The sequence below is a fragment of the Mycteria americana genome, assembly GCF_035582795.1.
Source record: "Mycteria americana isolate JAX WOST 10 ecotype Jacksonville Zoo and Gardens chromosome W unlocalized genomic scaffold, USCA_MyAme_1.0 Scaffold_32, whole genome shotgun sequence".
Classification (NCBI taxonomy): domain Eukaryota; kingdom Metazoa; phylum Chordata; class Aves; order Ciconiiformes; family Ciconiidae; genus Mycteria; species Mycteria americana.
The window spans coordinates 806,334-824,645 of record NW_027445438.1 but is presented as its reverse complement, the minus strand read 5'-3'; the positions used below and the strand labels follow the sequence as shown (position 1 = coordinate 824,645).

At 45.3% G+C, this 18,312-nt stretch overlaps 1 protein-coding gene across 7 annotated transcripts in view; it reads left to right on the top strand.

Annotated features, from left to right (window-relative positions):
• Positions 1–18,312, top strand: part of LOC142403055 (macrophage immunometabolism regulator-like) — a 98,798-nt gene that overhangs the window by 9,355 nt on the left and 71,131 nt on the right. The window contains exons 2-3 of one of the 7 annotated variants that reach the window (XM_075489197.1): positions 13,504–13,634; positions 14,883–14,932. The exons of 1 other annotated variant lie outside the window; for it this stretch is intronic. Coding sequence is in view for 1 of the 6 variants with exons in the window: in XM_075489193.1 (XP_075345308.1) it covers positions 14,840–14,932 (93 nt within the window). In the remaining 5 variants the exon portion in view is untranslated. Of the gene's footprint in view, positions 1–3,132; positions 3,368–3,687; positions 3,887–12,056; positions 12,101–13,503; positions 13,635–13,705; positions 14,933–18,312 lie in introns of those variants that run through there. 5 more of the 7 variants (XM_075489198.1, XR_012773578.1, XR_012773579.1 and 2 more) reach the window with 5 other exon arrangements.

Here is an 18,312-nt window from a genome sequence, read left to right as displayed (position 1 = left end):
GTTTCGTTCCTCTCTCTCCTGCTCTCATTGTTTTCTTTTCATTACAATTTTTAAATTATTATTGTTATTGTTATTATTGTTGTTATTGTTGTTGTTATTGTTGTTGTTATTATTTTCCAATTTTTAAACTGTTCTTATCTCAACCCACGAGTTTTCTTACTTTTGTTCTTCCGATTCTCTCCCCCATCTCACCGTGGGGGGAGGGTGAGCGAGCGGCTGTGTGGTGCTTAGCTGCCGACTGAAGCTAAACCACAACAGTCCTTTTTGGCACCCAACGTGGGGCTCGAAGGGTTTGAGATAATAACAGATTAACCAGAGCATATTAAGGAATTTAGATCTGTTAATAGTTGCAAGCCACGATATTGATTCATCTGTTCTTGATACTGGTTTACCTGATCTGCACCATGCTCATTTTTTGCTGTACGTGTTAAAGATCGGTGTTGGTTTTTGCAGTTCCCTGTGCTCTGCAGTGATTAGTGATGTTTTGCCTGGGAGATTTGTTACTAAAACACTGGCCTTGAGCTTAATTTGGTATCTGAGTTTTGTACTGAACCCATTCCTGTACTTCGGGTACCACCTGGTGGAGACAATTAGCAATTATACTTCTTCCTCTGAGAGGATTTTTATGGAGGAAATACAAAATGGCACCTTCGCTACCTTCTTCTATGATGTTTCCTCCTTCATTACAATGACTTTTCAGTATCCTGAACATCCTTGGGTAGTTAAGATACATCTATTGGTATTGCTTGGGAATATTTTTTCAGTTTTGTCTAAGGTTAGTAGGCAATTTAAGAATATCATCCAGAGATCTGCCCCAAGGCCGGATAGTTATGAGTGGCAGGGTGTGTGGCATAGCATGGGCAAATGCCTAGGACGGTGGGCACCTCCAGTGTTTTGGAACTTCACCCCTGAACAAGTGCAGGATCCTGAAAAACTAGTAGAATATTTGGGGAAAGTATGTTGTCACCCTGGCAATTGCAGAGAGACACAAATCACTGCAACGTGCTGGGGCCTGACCCATGCCTACCGAGCCCTGTTCAACACTATTCAGAACCCTCAAGGGGAAGAGAAGGTGTCTGGATCTGACAACAAAGCGACAGACACCACAGCTACTCCAGCCCCGCCTGCGACAGGCACTGTGGCTACTCCAAGCCCCCTCGGCGACAGGCACCGTGGCTACTCCAACCTCGGCAACAGATACTGCGGTTACTCCAACCCCAGCGACAGGCCCTGCGGCTGAACCAGAGGACGAACCCGTGCCGCTATCAGTCACCCCTATACACAAGAAGAAATCCTGGAAGCGAAAGTCAGCTTGTTTAGAAAGGCAGGATGAAAGAGTAGGACCATCACAAGGAGAGGAGGAGGAAGAGGAAGAACTCGTAAACGAGATGGAAACCACCCAATCCCTATCCCTGAGTGAGCTGCGAGATATGCAAAAAGATTTCAGCCATCGTCCAGGCGAGCAGATTGTCACCTGGCTGCTCCGATGCTGGGATAGTGGGGCCAGTAGCCTGGAATTAGAGGGTAAGGAAGCCAAAGAGCTGAGATCCCTTTCTAGGGAAGGGGCCATTGACAAAGCAATTGGAAAAGGGGCACAAGCCCTCAGCCTCTGGAGGCGGCTCCTGTCAGCTATGAAGGAAAGATATCCCTTCAAGGAAGATGTTATATGTCACCCAGGCAAGTGGACCACCATGGAGAGAGGTATCCAGTACCTGAGGGAATTAGCCATGCTGGAGGTGGTTTGTGGTGACCTGAACAACAAGCAGTTATCCAAAGATCCAGATGAAGTTAAGCGCACACGACCCATGTGGCGGAAGTTGGTACGGAGTGCACCAGTGTCGTATGCCAACTCATTGGCAATACTGAACTGGAAAGGCAGAGAGGAACCAACGGTGGATGAAGCGGCTAGCCAACTGCAGGAATATGAAGAAAGTATCGCTTCCTCCCTTGTCTCAGCTGTGGAGAAACTGGACGAGCAACTCGAAGAGGATAGGTCCTGCTCCCCACCTGTATGGAACAGTGTCTCAGCTATTAGGAGTCAGCGTCCCCCTGCTCAAGAGAGAGGATATAGAGGGTACACACCATGGGGCGCCCTGTGGTTTTACCTGCGTGACCACGGAGAGGACATGAGGAAGTGGGATGGAAAACCTACCTCGACCCTAGAGGCGCGGGTACGTGAGTTGCAAGGAAAAACAATCGCCAAAGGGGGTTCTGTTGCGTTAAGAGTTACTGTAGTGTAGGAGTCTGAGGAGTGGCTGAGGGGGGGGAACCCTCCCGTTGAGTCACGAGGTTCAGACAGGACCCCCTTGCTTTCTAAACTCCTTCTCAGAGAGGAGTCTAGGTGTGGCTAAGTCCAGTCCTAGTCTCAGACTTGGTCAACAGTTATTTTCTAAGGACTGTATATGCAGCCATTCATCAGAGTAAAGGCGACAGCGTTAATTTAAACGCGCTGCACCCCCAGTCTAGTCGTGTTGCATGAACTATCACGGCCACATTAATAAAGAGTGCAGTTTATTAGAGCAACAGATACACAGGTTCTTTGGATTACTGGTGATAAATTTACTGTCTGCAAAGCACGTGCAAATACCAAGAGTATGAGCGACACTGCCGGCTATAAACACGTTAAAAGATAATAAAGCGACTCTAGAGAGATTTCTAAGTTTCCCGGGGAGGCACTTGGAATAACCAAGTGTTTGAATCTTACCCAAAGGCGTCCCGATGGGGGGGAAGAGAGGCTCAGCCCGTCGACTGATCCCAGAGGTCAGAGTGGTACGCGATGGTGTCTTCCCTAACATTCTCTTTCTCTTAAGCTTTTTTATACTATCTTTCACCTTTCAGGTGGAGCTTGAGTGACTCTAGTCATACGTCTTTGTTTAGGATTGGTGTAAAGTTTTCTCGCTTTGCTTTTAAAGGTATAGGCTAGGAAAAATTCAAAGCGCAAGCTCAGTGAGGGGTGGTCACACCTTGGAGGCGGGTAGCTTTTGGGATGGAGGTGTGTTTTGGTATTATAATGATGTTATAATGAGCAAAGTTCATCAAAAGACGGCATTTTGTCTTCTTCAATGCTGTACCTTACCTAAAAGTGTGAATATAAGTTTAATTTCTAAGTCATCTCCAGCTATTATCCCACAGGTTCTTCCAGGAAAATTGCTGCTCCGGTTTCCAGTGGACAGTTCCCCAGACAGAGTCAAAGGGCTGATCTTACTCCTGATTCTAATGAAGGAGCTCCTGACTCATATGTACAAGAAGTGGGTAATGAATATTATGACCAGGACAAGGGAGGCCCTGCCTCCAGCCAGGTGGAGGAAAGGGACAACCAGGTTTACTGGACTGTGTGGATTCGATGGCCTGGCACATCAGACCCACAGGAGTATAAGGCTCTAGTAGACACCGGTGCACAGTGTACCCTACTGCCATCAAGCTATATAGGAGCAGAACCCATCTGTATTTCTGGAGTGACAGGGGGACCCCAACAGCTAACTGTATTGGAGGCCGAAGTGAGCCTAAGTGGGAATGAGTGGCAAAAGCACCCCATTGTGACTGGCCCAGAGGCTCCATGCATCCTTGGCGTAGACTACCTCAGAAGAGGGTATTTCAAGGACCCAAAAGGGTACCGGTGGGCTTTTGGTATAGCTGCCTTGGAGACGGAGGAAATTAAACAGCTGTCCACCCTGCCCGGTCTTTCAGAGGACCCTTCTGTTGTGGGGTTGCTGAGGGCTTCAGAACAACAGGTGCTGATTGCTACGAGAATGGTTCACTAGAGGCAATATCGCCCCAACCGAGACTCCCTGATTCCCATCCATAAACTGATTCATTGACTGGAGAGCCAAGGAGTGATCAGCAAGACTCGTTCACCTTTTAACAGTCCTATATGGCCAGTGCAAAAGTCTAATGGAGAGTGGAGACTAACAGTAGACTATTGTGGCCTCAATGAAGTCACGCTGCCGCTGAGTGCTGCCATGCTGGACATGCTGGAACTTCAATACGAACTGGATTCAAAAGCAGCCAAATGGTATGCCACAACTGATATCACTAATGCGTTTTTCTCAATCCCTTTGGCAGCAGAGTGCAGGCCACAGTTGGCTTTCACTTGGAGGGGCGTTCAGTACACCTGGAATCGACTGACCCAGGGGTGGAAACACAGCCCCACCATTTGCCATGGACTGATCCAGATGGCACTGGAACAGGGTGAAGCTCCAGAACATCTGCAATACATCGATGACATTATCACGTGGGGCAATACAGCAGAATAAGTTTCTGAGAAAGGGAAGAAAATAGTCCAAATCCTCCTGAAAGACGCTTAAAAAGGCAAGATGGACGTCGTCAGATCCCAATGGATGTGATTAACAAAATAACAGCCATGTCCCCACCAACTAGCAAAAGGAAACTCAAGCTTTCTCAGGCATTGTGGGTTTTTGAAGAATGCATATTCCAAATTACAGTCTGATCGTAAGCCCTCTCTATCAAGTGACCCGGAAGAAGAATGATTTCAAATGGGGCCCTGAGCAACGACAAGCCTTTGAACAAATTAAATGGGAGATAGTTCATGCAGTAGCCCTTGGGCCAGTCCGGGCAGGGCAAGATGTAAAGAATGTGCTCTACACTGCAGCCGGGGAGAATGGCCCTTCCTGGAGCCTCTGGCAGAAGGCACCAGGGGAGACTCGAGGTCGACCCCTAGGGTTTTGGAGTCGGGGACACCGAGGATCCGAGGCCTGCTATACTCCAAGTGAAAAAGAGCTATTGGCAGCATATGAAGGGGTTTGAGCTGCTTCGGAAGTGGTTGGTACAGAAGCACAGCTCCTCTTGGCACCCCGGCTGCTGGTGCTGGGCTGGATGATCAAAGGGAGGGTCCCCTGTACACATCATGCAACTGATGCTACGTGGAGTAAGTGGGTTGCACTAATCACACAACAGGATCGGATAGGAAACCCCAGTCGCCCAGGAACATTGGAAGTAATTATGGACTGGCCAGAAGGCAAAGATTTCGGAATATCGCCAGAGGAGGAGGTGACGCGTGCTGAGGAGGCCCCACTGTACAATAAACTACCAGAAAATGAGAAGCAATATGCCCTGTTCACTGATGGGTCCTGTCGTATTGTAAGAAAGCATCGGAGGTGGAAAGCTGCTGTATGGAGTCCTATATGACAAGTGGTAGAAACTGCTGAAGGAGAAGGTGAATCGAGCCAACTTGCAGAAGTGAAAGCCATCCAGCTGGCTTTAGACATTCCTGAACAAGAAAAGTGGCCAGTACTTTATCTCTATACTGACTCATGGATGGTGGCAAATGCCCTGTGGGGGTGGTTACAGCAATGGAAGCAGAGCAACTGGCAGCGCAGAGGCAAACCCATCTGGGCTGCCGCATTCTGGCAAGATATTGCTGCCCGGGTAGACAACCTGGTTATAAAAGTACGTCACGTAGATGCTCATGTACCCAAGAGTCAGGCCACTGAGGAACATCAAAACAACCAGCAGGTGGATCAGGCTGCTAAGATTGAAGTGGCTCAGGTGGATCTGGACTGGCAAAATAAGGGTGAATTATTTATAGCTAGGTGGGCCCATGACCCCTCAGGCCATCAAGGAAGAGATGCAACATATAGATGTGCTTGTGATCGAGGGGTGGACTTGACTATGGACACTATTGCACAGGTTATCCATGAATGTGAAACATGCGCTGCAATTAAACAAGCCAAGTGGTTAAAGCCTCTGTGGCATGGAGGACAATTGCTGAAATAGAAATATGGGGAGGCCTGGCAGATTGATTATATCACGCTCCCACAAACCCGCCAAGGCAAGCGCTATGTGCTCACCATGGTGGAAGCAACCACCGGATGGCTGGAAACATATCCCGTGCCCCATGCCACTGCCCAGAACACTATCCTGGGCCTTGAAAAGCGAGTCTTATGGCGACATGGAACCCCAGAAAGAATTGAGTCAGACAACGGGACTCATTTTCGAAACAACCTCATAGACACCTGGGCCAAAGAGCACGGCATTGAGTGGGTATATCATCCCCTATCATGCACCAGCCTCTGGGAAAATTGAACGATACAATGGACTGTTAAAGACTACACTGAGAGCAATGGGTGGTGGGACATTCAAACATTGGGATACACATTTAGCAAAGGCCACCTGGTTAGTCAACACTAGGGGATCTGCCAATTGACCTGGCCCTGCCCAATCAAAACTTGTAGGTACTGCAGAAGGGGATAAAATCCCTGTAGTGCACCTAAAAATCATGCTGGGGAAAACAGTCTGTGTTACTCCTGCCTCGGGCAAAGGCAAGCCCATTTGTGGGATTGCTTTTGCTCAAGGACCTGGGGGCACTTGGTGGGTAATGCGAAAGGATGGGGAAGTCCGATGTGTACCTCAAGGGGATTTGATTTTGGGTGAGAATAGCCAATGAAATGAATTGTATGATGTTAATTGCTATATAATACTGTATGTCATCACTTTTCTGGTTGCTATATGCCATATCAACAGTATTGCAGTAAGAATCACCCAGATTAATGAAGAATGAACTTTGATGAAACCGAGCAAATTGCAGCGGTGATGGAACCCAAACTATCTTCAGCATGCAACAATCCAACACCACACAGCATCTCTTCTGCCCTGAAAGATTGTTATGACAGATGGAGCCCAAAGTCATGGACTAAATGAACTCAATGGACATTTTAGAGGGATGGCCCATAGACCAAGGGAATGATATCTGTGTGTATATATCAAAAGACAGGAAAGGTGGTGGTGTTTTCTTGGAATGTATTAGAAAGGGTAGAACCTGGGCATGACGTAGATGGTATTTATTCTATCTATTCTATTCTATTATGGGGGTGGATACTGTCCTGGTTTCAGCTGGGATAGAGTTAATTTTCTTCCTAGTAGCTGGTATAGTGCTGTGCTTTGGATTTAGGATGAGAATAATGTTGGTAACACACTGATGTTTTAGTTGTTGCTAAGTAATGTTTACACTAGTCAAGGACTTTTCAGCTTCCCCTGCTCTGCCAGGTGCATAAGAAGCTGGGAGGGGTCACAGCCAGGACAGCTGACCCCAACTGGCCAAAGGGCTATTCCATACCATATGATGTCATGCTCAGTATATACACTTGGGGGAGTTGGCTGGGGGGGGTAGCGATCGCTGCTCAGGGCCTGGCTGGCGTTGGTCGGTGGGTGGTGAGCGGTTGTATCACTTGTTTTTTTTCTGGGTTTTGTTCCTCTCTCACTCTCTCATTGTTTTCCTTTTTGTTAAAATTTTATTATTATTATTATTAGTAGTAGTAGTAGTAGTATTATCTTCATCATTATCATCATTATCATTATTATTTTCCAATTATTAAACTGTTCTTGTCTCAACCCATGAGTTTTCTTACTTTTGCTCTTCCGATTCTCTTCCCCATCCCACCGGGGGTGAGGGTGAGCGAGCGGCTGTGTGGTGCTTAATTGCTGACTGAAGCTAAACCATGACACAATGATTATTATTGGAATTATTATTATTGGAAAACAGATTTTTTTTCTAAACCCACTAATTGCAAGAACGAGATAAATACTTAATCAAACCTATGCCAATAGGAGCACAGGAAGCTCAACAGACAGGAAAAATTAGATTTCTGAGAGGAAAAGAAACACTATAAAATATCTGAAGTGACAGCTAATGGCTAGATATTTTAAAAGCTCACATAACAACATCCAATGAAGATACAATACCTACAGGCTACAATAAAAGGTATTAGAAAGCTGTTTTGGCTCTTATCCTATTACCCCTATTCATGCCAGACTCCTGTTAAAGTCACTGAGAATTCTGTGCTTGTAAAAGCGTCCAAAGATATAGAAAGATAGTTAGAAAAAGGAAACAAAATAAATGGGGAAAAAAGCAAGGAAATTCCATTCTGTAACAGTATTTTGGACTCAAAGCATATTCTGCACAAGATCTAGGCGTTTTTAGAAAGCACTAAAGGAAACAGTCTTGTCCAAGCCAGTATATATATATATATATATACTGAGTATATACACAGAAAGATGCCATTCAGTGAAAGCAGAGTCACAGAAAGAAAAAATACATTTCCAAAATAGATTAAAAGAAAAATATTGTTTGTGAGCACAAAAAGCAACAATGAAACAACATTAAAAAGGGGGTAGTATTTAGCGTTTTGAATTATTTAAAAAAGGTGCAATTTGATTTTTGGTAAGAGCAAAGATGGTTAAGACCTTGCAGCAGTAGCTTGGCTGGGTGTTCAAATATGAATTTCCAAATGATGGTGTGTGAAATCCTTTCCACAGTGTTGTACCTGCCAAAATCCTCACTTCCTTCAGGAAGTCCAGGATTTCACTTGGCTTGTTTCCTTCTGTGCTCATCTCTGGGCATTTGGCTAGAAATAAAAAAAGGGAATAATTTCAGATTTTCTTCCTGCTTTCCCACTTGAGAATGGATTCTCATGTTCTGGGTGGGATCCATGGCAAGTTGCTCATCAATAGTCAGTCTAAAATCTCCTAAACTGATGTTGTCCAGAGATCAAGGGTGAGGCCAGACTTTCCCTTGTGGGAAAGAGAGGATGAAAACCTTCAGTTACTCTTCCATTGCTCCTGAGTGAATAGAACAAAGCAAGGTGAAGTTATGGAAGTTTACAAACAAAAAACTTTCTGTAACAGAAATGCTGTGGTGTCTGTCATAGCATAGTAGAAGAAAGCAAGTGAAAAGCTCAGATAAATCTGTTGTGTATCCAAAATGGGATAATTCATTATCTGTGTTGAAGAATAGCCTCTATACTTCACTTAATAAGAATAAAAGACATTGTGGGCTTTTCTTTCTAATTAAAGACATGTTCATGGTACAGTGGATAAATGACTCGAACATCAAGGAAGGTGATCTTGAAAATACGGACGGAGTTAGATGAGAGAAAAAGTAAGTTACATAGTGGCATTCAGTCAGCTATCTTCTGGTGGCTTATCTAAATCCCACTGAAATAGGTGGTTTATCTAGGTTTTTATATTTACCTTTTTAGAGGTGAAATATTTTTAACCTAGGAAAAATGACTTTATAAATTACAGAAGCCAGCCCTCCACTGTAGATGGCCCCAGTTTCATAAAATTTAGGTAGTGGCTACCTCTTGAAATCAGTTAAACTTCTTGTCATCTGTCGTGGTTTAGCCCCAGCCGGCAGCTAAGCACCACGCAGCCGCTCGCTCACTCCCCCTCGGTGGGATGGGGGAGAGAATCGGAAGAGCAAAAGTAAGAAAATTTGAGGGTTGAGATAAAAACAGTTTAATAGGTAAAGCAAAAGCCGCGCACGCAAGCAAAGCAAAGCAAGGAATTAATTCGCTACTTCCCATGGTCAGGCAGGTGTTCAGCCATCTCCAGGAAAGCAGGGCTCCATCACGCATAACGGTTACTTGGGAAGACAAACGCCATCACTCCAATGTCCCCCCTTCCTTCTTCTTCCCCAGCTTTATATACTGAGCATGACGTCATGTGGTATGGAATAGCCCTTTGGCCAGTTTGGATCAACTATCCTGGCTGTGTCCCCTCCCAGCTTCTTCTGCACCTGGCAGAGCACAGGAAGCTGAAAAGTCCTTGACTAGTACAGCAACAACTAAAACATCTCTGTATTATCAACACTGTTTTCAGCACAAATCCAAAACATAGCCCCATACCAGCCACTATAAAGAAAATGAACTCTATCTCAACTGAAACCAGGACAGTATCCACCCCTTATTCCATACCATTTACGTCATGCTCAGGTCTCACACTATTCAATACATTCTCATTACCCACCATCACCCTTCCCATCCTTTTGATATAATACACACATATCATTCCCTTAGTCTATGGACCACCCCTGTAAAATGTCTGTAAAATGTCCATAAATGTCCACAAAATGTCCACTGAGTTAATTTAGTCCATGACTTTGGGCTTCATCTCTTATGGTTGTTACTCAGGACAGGAGAGGTGGTGTGTTTCTTGGAGTTATTGGGCACCAAAACCAGCTCAGGTCAGGTCACTGCTGCACTTGCACTGCTTCTTGTAAGGCTTCTCCTCCATTTGTTCAGGTGGTTCCGGCTGTAGTAATTCCTATAACATGCAACTCAAATCATGGGTTACAACAATTTAAAGGTATATCTATTACAATGTCCACCCCTGGTCCTTTTGGACCAGGTTATAGGGTTTAACATTGCAATGAACTCCTCCCCTTGCTCCTAGCCTGGCTAGCAACAAGGGGTTCCTGCTATAGTAATTCCCACAACATGCAACTCAAATCCTGGGATACAACAATTTAAAGGTATTTCCATTACAATCTCCACCCCTGGTCTCTTTGGACCAGACCATCAGGTTTAACATTGCAATGAAGTCCTCCCCTTGCCACTGCTCCAGCTTGGACTTGTCCACAGAATGTAGTACCTTCAGAAGTAAACTTGCTCCAACATGGCCTCATGCACAGCCACTGATGCTTCAAGATGTACCTGCTGCAGCATGGACTTCGTCCACAGCCACAGATGCTTCGAGGTGTACCTGCTGCAGCATGGACTTCATCCACAGCCACAGATGCTTCGAGGCGCACCTTATCCAGCGTGGACTTATCCTTGGGCCACAATCCCTTCAGAGCTATACCTGCTGTGGCACAGACATAACCATGGCCACAGACGTTTCAAGATATACCTGCTCTGGCATGGGTTTATCCATGGGTTTATCGAGTCCTTCGACTCGAGCTCACACCGGCGTTCCAGCCTGTCCAGTACAGCAGCACAGAAACAGCAGCGATGCCCTGGCCATCTGCCAGCCCAGGCGCAAGGCCATTGCTGTTATCAAAGTGTTCCCAGGCACAGCAGAGTAAGGTGATCAGCAGTACAGCAGCACGGCAAGCAGTGAAAGCAAAAAGCAGCCACTAACAAGCCCTAGACTCTGACATACAGTAAGGCAAGCAAGCCTATGGCAAGCACAGAAGCCTGCTGATTAATAGCTAAACAGCAATAACAGCTATAAATTATATCTGGCACATTCCAATCAAATCTGTCATTATCTCAAACCCTTCGAGCCCCACGTTGGGCGCCAAAAAGGACTGTCGTGGTTTAGCCCCAGCCGGCAGCTAAGCACCACGCAGCCGCTCGCTCACTCCCCCTCGGTGGGATGGGGGAGAGAATCGGAAGAGCAAAAGTAAGAAAACTTGAGGGTTGAGATAAAAACAGTTTAATAGGTAAAGCAAAAGCCGCGCACGCAAGCAAAGCAAAGCAAGGAATTAATTCGCTACTTCCCATGGTCAGGCAGGTGTTCAGCCATCTCCAGGAAAGCAGGGCTCCATCACGCATAACGGTTACTTGGGAAGACAAACGCCATCACTCCAATGTCCCCCCCTTCCTTCTTCTTCCCCAGCTTTATATACTGAGCATGACGTCATGTGGTATGGAATAGCCCTTTGGCCAGTTTGGATCAACTATCCTGGCTGTGTCCCCTCCCAGCTTCTTCTGCACCTGGCAGAGCACGGGAAGCTGAAAAGTCCTTGACTAGTACAGCAACAACTAAAACATCTCTGTATTATCAACACTGTTTTCAGCACAAATCCAAAACATAGCCCCATACCAGCCACTATAAAGAAAATGAACTCTATCTCAACTGAAACCAGGACATCATCACTATTCCTATTGAGGGGCTTCTCTAGAAAATTATTCCTATAGTATTGAAGAAAGCAACCCGCCCCCTCCCTGAACCTATTTTCTAACTGGGAAAGCTATTTTTTATTAAATACAAAAGCAACCAACATGTCTAGATATGAAGCAGCTTGAATCCTCCATTTCTGTAATTAATCCAAACTAAAATCTTCAACTGAAACTTCCACAGACTCAAAAGTTCAATTTGGATGCAAGTTGATCACCTCTGTTATTCAAATATAGAACTGACATTTACTGGTAATTTGGTTTAGAAAAGCTAGATGTTTGTTTAACCTGTCATTACACTTTGCATAGACATATGAGTTATTTGAAGTGTCAAATATACACAGTACCTATCCAAAAAGTCTTTGATTTTTTTTTTTTTCTGTTTTGTTTCCTTTTATGTGTAATGTGGCTAACACACAGGACATCAGGGACTTGCCGGGCTACTTGCATAAACTGCTGATAAGGTTTGAAATAACATTTTGTAATTGGTAGCTCTGACAACTAGCATCTTCACTGGATAAGACACAGAAGGGAACCCTCTAACATGCTAACCGGTGGGTTACACATTTCTTTTGGCCAAAGAAACTTCGATGTGTATACATGATGTGTACCATAGCTCTTTCAGTTTAGGATTAAAATTAATCTCTTCCAGCTGTTTCATCAGGAATTGAACTAGAGGGTTGTACTAGGTCTGGCTGGGATGGAGTTAACTTTCTTCATAGCAGCCCGTATGGTGCTTTGTTTTGCATTTGTGACTAAAGCAGTGTTGGTAACACACCACTGTTTTGGCTATTGCTGAACAGTGCTTGCACACTGTCAAGGCTTTCACTCTCTTCCCCTGCCCCCCCCCCCCCCCCCAAGTAGGCTGGGGGTGGGCAAGAGGTTGGTAGGGTACATAGCCAAGACAGCGGACCCCAACTGACCAATATGATGTCGCACTCAGCAATAAAAGCTCAGGGGAAAGAGGAGGACGGGGAGACATTCGTGATTATGGCATTTGTCTTCCCAAGCATCCGTTAAGCATGATGAGGGCCTGCTCTCCAGGAAGTGGCTGGACATCTGCCTGCCAATGAGAAGTAGTGAATTAATTCCTTTTTTTGATTTGCTTGCGTGAACAGCTTTTGCTTTCCTTATTCAAGTGTCATTATCTCGATCCATGAGTCGTCTTGCCTTCTTTCTATTTTCTCCCCATCCCGCAGGAGAAGGGAGTGAGTGAGAGGCAGGGTGGGTGTTTGGCTGCTGGCCAGGGTCAACCCACCACAGGGGTTCAGTGCTGAAAGTATGGACTACTATAGCTTGGGGTAAGGAGCTAAGGATTTTGTAGGAGGGGACCGGTGTGAATGTTCACTGTCTGCTTTATACCAGTTGTGGATCTGGACCACAGCACATTTCATTAAGATATTTCCTAGTTGTACAGTTTGGAAATAACATGACTTTAGAATGGCTGCTTTAGCAGATCATTAATAATTGGTGAAAAGGCTGCCTCTGTACAATTCGCTGTAACGAAGAGCCAAGTGTCAGTTGTGAACTGAACCTGCTCTGTTATAAAGGAAAAGGGCTGTTTCCCTCTCTCCCTGCTTTCTTTCTCTCCTCACCCCCCACATCACCTCTTCCCCATCCCATATGATTTCTTCTGTAAGACTGGGATCTGACTGCACAATGATCTTCATTGTGCAGTGGCAGGGCTGGGCAGACTGAATTGGGAGCCTGACATGCAGCTGACTCTGCTGGGACCTCCTCTCCCACTTTATTCTAGCATGCCCTAATCAAACTCTCTCTCTCTGCCATTGCTTACATTAGAGATGAAAAATGAACCAGCCTGGGGTTCATATATAATATGGGGATTCTGTTGTCCCTCCTTCTGCAGGTGGCAAGTGTGAGAACTGCTGTCATCTTCAGTGCCTCTGTGAAGCCCACACTGGCTGAGTCTCAATATTGCAAAACTTGAGCTTGATATCTGCTCCCAGGCGCAAAAACAGTACAAACCCAGAAGCTGTGGTAAGAAGGCAATTTTGTTACCACTTGCTCCTCAAATTATTAAAAGGATACCCTCTTTCTGTTGTGTATATATTTCTGAGATAAAACAGCTCTGGAGTAGGCTGTGAGGGATGATGTGGATGAGAGAAAGGGACATCTTATGTGTCTTGACCTTGCTGTGAATGAGCTGGCGCTCTCTGTCAGATGTGCCTTGAGGCACAGAGTGTATTTGTGACTGCTACTTGCACAGAAAGTATGGCATAGCAGGGCCCTGAAGCTCAACTTCCTGATCACCCTAATTCTTGAAATTCTTTTTAAGAAGGTGCCCTCCCTCCGGCCTGCCCTGCTCCCTCACTGGAGGCAGTAGGACAAGCCCTGGTTGGCAAGGCCCATGCCCTGCTGGCTTGGGGATTCCCCCTCTGTGACCCCCAGGGAGCTGTAGGCCCTCGCAGTGCCCTAAAATTACTGATCAGACTCATCCAGACTTCATTTTGCTGTAGCACACTGTATTGGGTTTATGTGACAAGGTTGGGGGGGTAGGGGTGGTGCGTGTGATGCAGAGGTGGCCTCTGTGAGAAGGCGGCCAGGGGCTGCCCCATGCCAGACACAGATGGTTCCAGCTGGCTTGGCAACGGACCAACCACTGGCCAAAGCTGAGCCAATCAGCGAAGCTGGTGGTGCCTCTGTGAAAACATATTTAAGAAGGGGCAAAACGCTGCATGGCAATGTGAGGAATGATGGGAAAAAATGTGAGAAACAATCCTGCGAACACCAAGGTCAGAGAAGAAGGAGAGGGAGGAGGTGATCCAGGCACTGGAGCAGAGATTCCCTTGCAGCCTGTGGAAGAGACCATGGTGGAACATGTATTCCCTGCAGCCTGTGGAGGACCCCACGCCAGAGCAGGTGGATATTCTCTGAAGGGAACTGCAGCCTGTGGACAGGCCATGCTGGAGCAGGCTCTCGTGACAGGAACTGTGGCCCGTGGAGAGGGGCCCACACAGGAGCAAGTTCTAGCAGGAACTGCGGCCTGTGGAGGGCCCATGCTGGAGCAGGCTTATACTGAAGGACTGCAGCCTGTGGAGAGGACCCACACTGGAGCAGGGGAAAAGTGTGAGGAGGAAGGCATGGAAGAGAGGAACTGTTACAGATTATATTAGCAAGCTGTTCAGCTAATAGAAAGTTTTCTGAAAGGTTAGGATGTTATCGCTGTCATAACATCCACCAACATGCAGCAGAGACTGAAGAGGGTGGGTTTTTTTGTCTTCCTAGGCGGCTGTTGGTCAGAGGCTGGCTGGGCATTGGTCTGCTTGTGGGAGGTGGTGAGTGATTGTTTTTGCATGGCTTGTTTTGTTTTTTTCTTTCTTTTTCCTTCACTTATTCAACTGTCCTTATCTCAATCCACAAGTTTTCTTGCTTTTGCTCTTCCTATTCTCTCCCCCATCCTGCTGTGGGGGTGAGGGAAGCGAGCCAGTGGCTGTTTGGGTGCTTAGCTGCTGGCCAGGGTCAACCTACCCCACATTCATCCCAGCAACTTGTGTCACTTATTTATATGCTCTAATTGGAATCCCACTGCTGCTGGACCTGTGTTCATTTCTAAGACTTTATTATACCATTCCACAATAGTGGAGGAAGGAGAAGAAATACCAAATAATTATTCCACACAGATAGCACAATTACATATTAGAAGGAGGCATGCTTTACAATTTCTATTTTTGATTTCTTACTCTTCCACTAATCTGCACATTCCTCTGCTCCTCCAGTGCATCACCAATGAAAATGCAGATTTGCTCTAGATCAAAACCATCATGCATTATAAGGGACATTTAGGGTAAGCAAAAGATAAGGACGCTGGATTGACAGCTCTAAAATTCTGACCAAGATTTTCAAAATGGGGATTGCCTTAGTTCATGGGGGTGGAGCTTAAGAAATAACAAGCGAGAATTGCTGCATGTCTTTCCTCCAGTAAAGGGTCCCTCCTCAAGGGACGGAGTTTTTTTGGGCTTTTTTTCCCTAACAAAATTTTTATTACTGTTAAACATGTTGAAAATATTGGATGGGACCACAGAACAGCTGGGAAAACCATTTCTTCCTTTAATTCACTTATCCATCCTTTCTGGATGTCTTTACAGAACTTGGAGATCACACAAACTTAATTACTTCCTTTCTTGTCCCTGCTTTTTTTTTTCCTCATTATCAGTGGATCCTGCCACCTACATGGAATATCTTACCTAGGTAATTGCATCAGCTTTAATGCTATTTTGCACAGCCATTGCAGGCACTCAGCAGGTGACTATTACATCATTCTTAATCTAACTACCTTTTTATTAGTATTATTCTCACAATTTGGTGTAATTTTGTAAGAGAACTTTAACTTTAACTTATCATAATACATGCAATATTTCTATTTCAGCCTATGCAAAAGCAGAGAGGGACTTGGCAGGGAGGGGATCAAGCATGTGACCTTACTTTTAACTCTACAGAAACCAATATTTGAAGAATTTTGACCCATTAAGCCCAGTGAGACAGTGTTACATCTAAATATAAGACCATACCTTGTAAAGTTGGCAGTGTGCAAGTTGAAGATGTTACCAGCACTTTTCATCTCCATAAAATATATGTAATTTCTGATTCATGTAGTAACTGATTCTAAATAATTAAATTTTATTTGCCCATATTTGGAAAATAAATATTTTTTCCATTGATACTTTATCATCAGTGCTTTCATTTTACCATCAAAACATAGTTACCATGGATTTACACTGGCATTGCTGTAGTTGGAAAAGTCATTCTAGCTTGCTTAATAACATGATCCCTTATTAAACTGTAAAATGTGAAAGGTGGATTTTCCTTTTATCAGATGACAGATGTATGGTGTGTATAGTTGCTTTCAAATCTTAAATGCACTGTATATAAGGTTCTTACACCTATAGTCAATAGCCCTCCCAATTCAAAACATGTGTGAAGTGTAAGGTTGCTTCATTGTTTGTGTTTATTGGGAGCTTTTTAATTTTTTTCTACAGTTCTGATTCTCTGAAAGACTCTACAAATTCTACAGAACATTGAAATTCCATGTCACAAGAGTCCATCTGCTTGTTGTTGTCACCATCATACCTAAAGCCCTTTGGATATATTCATATCACATACTAATGTCAATTTATGTTGTGGCCCCATTCGTAGAAATCATATCTCTGAGAAGTTTGCAAAATTCATATACTTACTGACTGTCGTGGTTTAACCCCAGCCGGCAACTAAGCACCACACAGCCACTCGCTCACTCCCCTCACAGTGGGATGGGGGAGAGAATCAGAAGAGTAAAAGTGAGAAAACTCATGGGCTGAGATAAAGACAGTTTAATAGGCAAAGCAAAAGCTGCGTGCGCAGGCAAAGCAAAACAAGGAATTCATTCACTACTTCCCATTGGCAGGCAGGTGTTCAGCCATCTCCAGGAAAGCAGGGCTCCATCAAGTGTAACGGTTACTTGGGAAGACAAACGCCATCACTCCAAATGTCCCCCCTTCCTTCTTCTTCCCCAGCTTTATATACTGAGCATGACATCATATGGTATGGAATATCCCTTTGGTCAGTTGGGGTCAGCTGTCCCATCTGTGTCCCCTCCCAACTTCTTCTGCACCTGGCAGAGCATGGGAAGCTGAAAAGTCCTTGATTTAGTATAAGCACTACTTAGCAACAACTAAAACATCCCTGTATTATCAACACTGTTTTCAGCACAAATCCCAAACATAGCCCCATACAAGATACTATAAAGAAAATTAACTCTATCCCAGCCAAAACCAGCACATTCTCCACCCCTTATTCCATACCATTTACGTCATGCTCAGATCCCACACTATCCAATAGGTTCTCATTACCCACCATCACCCTTCCCATCCTTTGATATAATACACAGATATCATTCCCTTAGTCTATGGACCACCCCTGTGAAATGTCTGTAAAATGTCCATAAATGTCCACAAAATGTCCACTGAGTTCATTTAGTCCTTGACTTTGGGCTCCATCTCTTATGGTGGTCACTCAGGACAGGAGAGGTGGTGTGTTGCTTGGAGTTATTGAGCACCAAAGCCAGCTCAGGTCAGGTCACTGCTGCACTTGCACTGCTTCTTGTAAGGCTTGTCCTCCATTGGTTCAGGTGGTTCCGGCTATAGTAATTCCTATAACATGCAACTCAAATCATGGGTTACAACAAGTTAAAGGTATATCCATTACAATTTCCACCCCTGGTCCCTTTGGACCAGACCATCGGGTTTAACATTGCAATGAACTCCTCCCCTTGCCCCTGTTCTGAGTTGGACTTATCCACAGACCGCAGTCCCTTAGGGGAGTACCTGCTCCAAGTGGAGCCTTATCTATGAGCCACAGTCCCTCCAGGGGTATACCTGCTGCGGCATAGACTTATCCACAGCCACAGTCACTTTGAGGTGCTCCTGCTCCAGCGTGGCCTTCTCCATGGGTCTCAGTGCCTTCAGAGATAGACCTGCTCCAGCATGGCCTTACCCGTGGCTGCAGTCCCTCCAGGGGTGTACGTGCTCTGTCCTGGGGTTTTCCATGGCCACACGCTTTGAGGTGCTCCAGCATGACCTCATGCACAGCCACAGATGCTTCGAGGTGTACCTGCTGCAGCGTGGACTTATCCTTGGGCCACAATCCATTCAGAGGCATACCTGCTGCGGCACAGACATAA